We start from the raw sequence: 7,089 nt of genomic DNA on the forward strand, positions 1-7,089 counted from the left end.
TTAAGCTTTCATATGAATGTTTTCCCTCTTATAAATGATGTGTCCGTATGATTCATGAAGGGGTGCCAAGAGCCCTGGACTTCCAGCCAGAAGACTGTGGTTTGACCCCAGTTTGCTTTTTCCTGGTTATGTTGTCTTAGGCAAGTCACTTGACTAGTTGTTTGTGTTTGAAATGAGAGACTTGAGTTGAATAATATTTAAACATCTTCTAGCTTCAAAAATTGTTATGATTCAAGGCACAGAGATTTTGAGTCCATGAATTTACAATTAAAGGCAGGTATTCCATGAAGATTGTAGGTGGTTCTCAGAAAGTTTGCTGTATTGTAGACCTGTTACTGGGACTCAGATACCATGTTTCTATATTGTCCTGACTACTATTTCTTATTCGCTTGGTTCCATGGACCTACATCCCCGAAGCAAGAATTTAGGGGTTCACAGGGGAAAGAGGGAGAATCATTTAAAATGAGCGGACTTGCAGGAGCCCATTCTTGGCTGAGGGGGTGGACACAAATGGACTCATACTAAGCCAAGCAAGGCTCTGTGCAGTTGGGGGGTCTCAAGTCGATTTTCTCTTCATCTCTTTCCTCCCTTTTACTTCCTAATGAGCAGGAGGCCCTGCCTTCATGCAGGGAGCCTCTTTGGGCTCCCGGCCCCTACCGTCCTCTGTTCCTGTGGTGACCTGACTCCTGTTTGTTTTCTAGGCTCCCCTTCCCTTCGGGCATATCCTCTCCTCTCTGTGATCACCCGACAGCCTACCGTCATCTCTCACCTGGTTCCTACTGGCCCAGGAATTGCCCCAGTGCTATCCCGGCACCCAGTTACTGAGGCTGCCTCTGTCGAGACCCCTGGTGGTGAGGCTTTAGCCAGCAGTGAGTCGGAGACAGAACAACCCACGCCCCGACAGAAGAAACCTCGCCGGAGTCGTACTATCTTCACTGAGCTGCAGCTCATGGGCCTGGAGAAGAAATTCCAGAAGCAGAAGTACTTGTCCACCCCAGACAGGTGAGGACACAGGGAGGGCACTCTCTGTAGGTACCACCCCGGAGAAGGGGCATTTTGCTCTCTGTGGGTTGTAGAGTCACAGAGGAACTTGCAGCACTGTGCCCCACTCTGGCATAATCTGTGTTCCTTTGCTCAAGTCCTGTCAACCATATGTTAGCTGAGACAGCCCACATACTTCACCACATAGAGCCTGCCCAAGCCGAATGTGTACTCTCCATTCTATTTCCTCCGTGTTCAGGCTAAACCACTCGTGGATAATAAGCAAGGGAAAGTTGAGCAGATAGCTGCCTGGTCTCTTTGCTAGCAGCCAAGCTTGGTTTTGTTTTTTGCTTTGGAGAGAGGGTTCTCACTATGTAGGAGTGGCTGACCTGGAATTCAATATGTAGACCAGGTTTGGCCTTGAACTCACAGAGCTGTGCCTGCTTCTGCCTCCTGAATGCTAGGACTGAAGGTTGTCACCGTGCCTGGCTCAAGCTTGGTTTTTATAGCCTTCATCATTAAGCATCAGCTGCAAGGGAACTAGATGTGACTTGGGAGCTATGATTTCAGTTCTCTCCTGCCTTCTGAACACCTAGCTGACCCAGTTTGCTGACCTGGCTCTTGCTTGGAAAGGCCTGGATTGATCTAGGTTTTCTGATACCTTAGTGAATCTAAAGGCTATCAGAGCAGAACCACCTAGCAGAGGTGGTGAAAAAGCTGGAAAAGACTCTACCTTTAAGATCCATGTGGGGACAACTGTAGCCCTTGCATTCCTTGGAGGCCCCAACACCCTCACTCCCCTTCTTTAAGTTACTATTTTAACTATAAGATGTGCAGGTGCTTGTCTTACTTGTTCCTTCAGCCCACTCTGAGGTGGCTGAGCTCATGGCTGGTCCTATTTGTTGGGACATTTTTTTTCCTCTGCTTTGCCCTCTACTTTGTCCATATCAAGTTGGCCCTAGTCCTACGAAAGAACAGGAAGAAATGCAGACGAATGTCTGCAGCTTTGTAGTAGCTGCACGATAAAAAATGGAAATGAAAGAAGAGCCTGCAAGCCTCCCTCTCAAGGGAACAGATTCCATTAGCTGTTTGCTGAGGGGCTCCTGGGTACTGCCACAGTGGGGTGGCAGGGGTTCAAAAAGCAGTAAACAGAACCCTGCTTTGAAGGGCATCATGGTGGGGAATGACTAGAATTATTGTTACACAGTGAGTCAGTGCTGTTGCTATATAGGGCCACAGGAACCCCAAAATACTGCTGAGTGTATCAGGAAGGCTGGAGAAGGCTTTAAGAGGATCTTTTGGTTCCAGAAGAGACAGGGCATCCCACACAGAGGGGATGTCCCTAAAAGGCTCACTGGGCATGCTGAAAGAATTCCAAGTGTGGGAGTTTCCACTTAAGGTGTGAATGAGGTGGGAAGGGCCTCATAGACCTGGTTGAGGAATGTGGGCCTTGCTTTTGAGGCAATTACTAGCCTATAAGAGCCAGGCTTACATTTTAGAAGCATAGTTTTGGTAGCATCACAATTGATGGATTAGAGGCAAGTGATGGAAAAGGAAAACCAGTTAGGAGAGAACCTAGGGATGATTGCAGGTGACAGAATGGGAGGAACTGACATTGGACAAGGGAGAAGGGTGGGAGTTCAGCCTTTTGTGGTTCCTGAATGAGGCCACTAGTAAATAGGAATGTTTTCCACTGAAGTGGGAAGGCATGGGTCAGGGTAGGTTTGATGGGGAAAGACTAAATTTTGTTTTGAACATTCACATTTGGATTACATTTGGGAAGACAGTAGATACTGGTCTGTGAATTGGGAATTAATACATGGGATCCCTAGATATTAAATGTCTGCTTCAATGTCCCTGGCAGGGAGTTCAGTCTCATGGATTTGTGTAACCAGGTGGAGTGGCCACTATTACTTATGAGTTATATGACAATGGTGTATCTAAGAAGCTTCAGAGAGTATGGGTAAAAATTTAGGTTTATTTCTCAAAAGTTGGAGAACTTTAAATAGAAATGTTAGTTCTCCTGGGGCTTCCTGATACCTGTCCAGGCATCTCTCAGGTGACCCACACAGGACTGATTCACTTGCCTGGGGAGGAGGATACCATCTGGCTGGCATGAAGTTGACACCTCCACCCACCCTCTCCTGTGTTCCCTACCTCCCTACGTGACCAGAGCCATGAGTACGCCCTCCTCCCACAGCCCCTGCCCTCCTCCTCTGTGTTTGTTTCTGCAGTTTCCTAGGTGACTCCATTTAAGTGAATATGCAGGGAAGTGAACATTTGTAACGGTGGCAGGTAAAGAGAGAAAGCTGATGACAGTGAAATGTTTCTGCAGCCAGCATGAGTCAAGGATGCATTTTTCCCAAGTGAACTAACAGCATTTGCTAATGCCATGGCAGAGCTGTGGACCTTCCACTGACTAATATACCTTATGGCCTCAGGTGAACCAGAGCAGGAGAAGACCCATGGGACTACTAGAGCCCAGGGTGGCCCTGGGACCAAAGTCGTAGGATGACCCCTAGGTTCCTGGTTCCTAATAAATGGCTGCTTACAATGCAGTGCTTCATTTATGGGGAGAGCTAAGTGCCATTGGCACTGGGAGTTTATTGCCTTTGGTTGGTTAATTACATTCAGTAAAACTCTCAGCTGCCTGTTCCCCTTCTATAGGGATAACCAGATGTATGTGAATGCAGCTTTAAGACAGACTCAGTGGTCCCTTGAAGGCAGACTCTTATTTTTTTAAATTATAGCTAGACAATTTGTGCACCCTGATCAGAGCAGCTGTGCTGGGCAGCTATGCCTGTAATCAACTGTTGGCCAATACCAGCCCCAGAACTGAGTATTCTTGCTTGATCTCCTCAGGAGGGAACCCTGCAGTGGAAGACTTGCACCTGAAACTCCCATGAAACAGGCAGGAGCCTGTTTAGGCTTGCATGTAATAGTGGTCCAAGATCTACAAGTAGTAATTCTCAGAAACCTCGGGACCTCCAAATAGTGGTGGTCATTGCCCAAGCTGATGCGCAAGTCCACAGTGCTTCACAGAGCAGGAGTGGAGCTGTAGGGTGGTTTCAGGCAGATATGGGTGGATTTTACTCTTACTCCAAGATCCAGGGGTCAGCGTAATCTATACAGTGCCAGAGAGTAAATATTCCAGATTTTGTGGGCCACCTGATCTGTCACAGCTACTGAGGTCTGCTGATGTAGCACAGACAGCCATGAGCAATATAAAAGCAAATTAATGTGTCTCTAGTCCAATAAACTTAAAAAAATCAAGTGTCAGGAAGAGTTTGTCTATATTGTTGAGAAATTCTAATCTCTCTCCAAGCTTTAAATCTTTCATCTGTAAAATGGGAAAAATTGTACTGACGTCACAGTGTGCTAAGAAGAAATATAAGATGGCACTAAGTAGGCTTAGCACATCATCTGAGAGGCCGTCACACTCTAGAAATGGTTATTGTGTTATTGGAATTACCTCCAGCCACTCCCTGGGACCGGCTTTGACTTAGGCTTTTCAGAAGGCTACAGAGAAATGCAGAGACCTGATGTGTGGAAAGCAGCAGGTACTGTGGATCTAATGCTCTGTTTAATCATGTTCAGCATTTTAGTTGTTGATCATAATTTAGGGTAGCTACAGTGAAAGATAGAATTCATCAAAAGGCATTTCTGGGGCTGATGAGATGGTTCAGTGGATGAGTTACTTGCTATACAAGAGGGAGAGCTCAGATCCCCAGAATCCACATAACAGCTGGCCAGGTGTGGAAGCTGCCAGTAATCCCAGTGCTAAGTAGGTAGAGACAGGAGATTCCAGGGCAATGGAGAGCTCTGGGTTCAGTGAATGACCCTGCCTCAGTAAATAAAGTGGAGGGTGATTAAGACACCTGACATCAACTTTGGGTTTCTATACACATGTGTACACGTGTGCATGAAGATATACATATACGTACACACACCATATATACAGATACATGCAAAAAGTATTTCTGAGCTCAGTTTCTGGATTTAGCAATATGGTAGGCACTTTTGTGGCCACAAATGAAGTGAAAGGCTTGCTGTTGAGTTGGGGAGTTTGAAGTAATCTGTGATCCTAGGATAGGTGACCACGCAGTCCATCTTGGAGGTGGCTAGCCTGTGGGAGGGATTGGAGGAGAGTCGTGGGAACTGGGAGGCTCACCTGCCAGAGGCGGATGTGGAGCAATAAGTTGGAATTCTCATGGATGTATGGCTGTATTTTTTATTTTCATTTTTGGGGGATCAGAATACACATTTTGTGGAGAATCAAGACGAAGACTGAAGTTCGTTTCAGAGGGAGAATGTTTCCAGGGCAAGGGCTCTGCCCGTTGTTCTTCCATGGGACCCTCTGTTTCTCAACTTCCCAGTTTCCTCCATGGTATTCTTGTAAGGGGGAAACTCTTCCTCTGGGGGAATAATTGGTTTAATGGCAGCAATCTGAGCTTTAGTAGCAAGCCCTTGGTGCTAGGCAGCAGGACCCATCTCTCCTGCTGTCTCCTGTCTTCTTCATCCTTTCTTTGTGTCTTGTGCCTTCTAGGTTGGACTTGGCTCAGTCTCTGGGACTCACTCAACTGCAAGTGAAGACTTGGTATCAGAATCGCAGGATGAAATGGAAGAAAATGGTAAGAAAGGAAAGTGAGCTAACCCTGAGCCTGTCTTGATGGGAAGAATTCTCACTGCAGGACTGTTGGGAGGCAGGAAGGAACCCTCATGATCCAATCAGTTTCTCAAAGCCCCACCTCTGAACATTGCACGTTAGGGACCATGCCGTGAACACATTTCATACCCAAACTGTAACATCACTATCCCTTGCTATCCTCTGTTAACAGGCCTTGTCCTAGGCACTATAGGAAGTAATAAAATAATAAAGTAAAGCCTTCATTTTCAATGGAATTTGTGATGCTGTTGGAAAAGGAAGGCTCAAACAGAAGCCAGGAAGCACAGAATGATCCAGTGCTAGTTGTTTGGTGTGGGTTAATAAGCCCAGATGAGTTCAGGCAGAGGTGGTGAGAATGGCGGCAGACAAGCCGAAATGGAAGACAGTGAGATTCAGTTAAATAGAGAGCCATTCTAAAAACGATAAGATCACACACATGAAGCTTACCGAGGAAGCTTCGGGGGAGTGCTCTCTGAAGGAAGCAAGGTTGGGAGTGAGAGGCACTGGGCTGCATTCCCAACTGCCCCTCCTTGGTTGATTTTGGGCAAGTCCCTTTGCTGCTTTCCTTGCAAGTTCCACCACCTACCTCTTGCCTCATCAATCACCATCATCGAAATCAATGTCTCCTGAGTAGCAGAGGCATTGTTTAAATCGGTTATCAGCAATCTTCTCATGAGTCAGATGAATAACAAACTGACAACCAGTGCTGTTGACCAGCCCTGCATGTGTCTTTGCCTCTGACGTTACCTGTTTTCCAACCAGCCACTATGCTGCCGGCACAGTTCTGGGTGGCTTGATGATGGTTATCAGTCATATGTATCAAAATGGAAGTAACTCAGCAGATTTAACCTCAGAGAACATTCTAGGCCAACCAAATCCAGGTCCCTTTAGGAAAGAAAAAAGCTGAACTTTCAGTTGATACCAGTAATAGTATGTGGATCAATTAACTTTATCATGTAATGGAGAAACAGTGACAAACTGAATCCCCATTAAACAATTTTAAAAAGCTTTGTGGTTTTTTTGTGTTTCCATATCGTGGGTGTGAGTGTGGTTAAAGGTCATGAAACTAAAAAGGGGACTGACCATGAGAGGAGGAAAAAGAGGTATTGAAAGGGGACATGAAGAAGAAAAGAGGCTGCTGGAGGTGGAAGGGTGTGAGTGGAGGCAGGAGAATGGGAAGAATCAGGGCAGGAAGGTCACCAAAAACAAATTATGCTTGAAAATCTCTAAGGAAACCTGAAACTTTGTACGCTGGTTCAAAAAAGTAAAAAATATTAACTTAAAAACACACAAAATGGGCCAGGCGTGGTGGTGCATGCCTTTAATCCCAGCACTCGGGAGGCAGAGGCAGGCGGATCTCTGTGAGTTCAAGGCCAGCCTGGTCTACATAGTGAGTTCCAGGACAGCTGAGGCTACAGGGAGACCCTGCCTCAAAAAGACCA

General features: G+C 46.3%; 1 protein-coding gene across 1 annotated transcript in view; it reads left to right on the forward strand.

Moving 5' to 3' along the window:
* Barx2 (BARX homeobox 2) overlaps positions 1 to 7,089 on the forward strand; it is a 73,166-nt gene that overhangs the window by 57,680 nt on the left and 8,397 nt on the right. The window contains exons 2-3 of the mRNA XM_008841371.1: positions 702 to 1,002; positions 5,528 to 5,612. Coding sequence (XP_008839593.1) covers positions 702 to 1,002; positions 5,528 to 5,612 — 386 coding nt within the window. The remainder of the gene's footprint in view (positions 1 to 701; positions 1,003 to 5,527; positions 5,613 to 7,089) is intronic.

The sequence above is a fragment of the Nannospalax galili genome, unplaced genomic scaffold (genome assembly GCF_000622305.1).
Source record: "Nannospalax galili isolate Female #2095 unplaced genomic scaffold, S.galili_v1.0 scaffold541, whole genome shotgun sequence".
Taxonomy (NCBI): Eukaryota; Metazoa; Chordata; class Mammalia; order Rodentia; family Spalacidae; genus Nannospalax; species Nannospalax galili.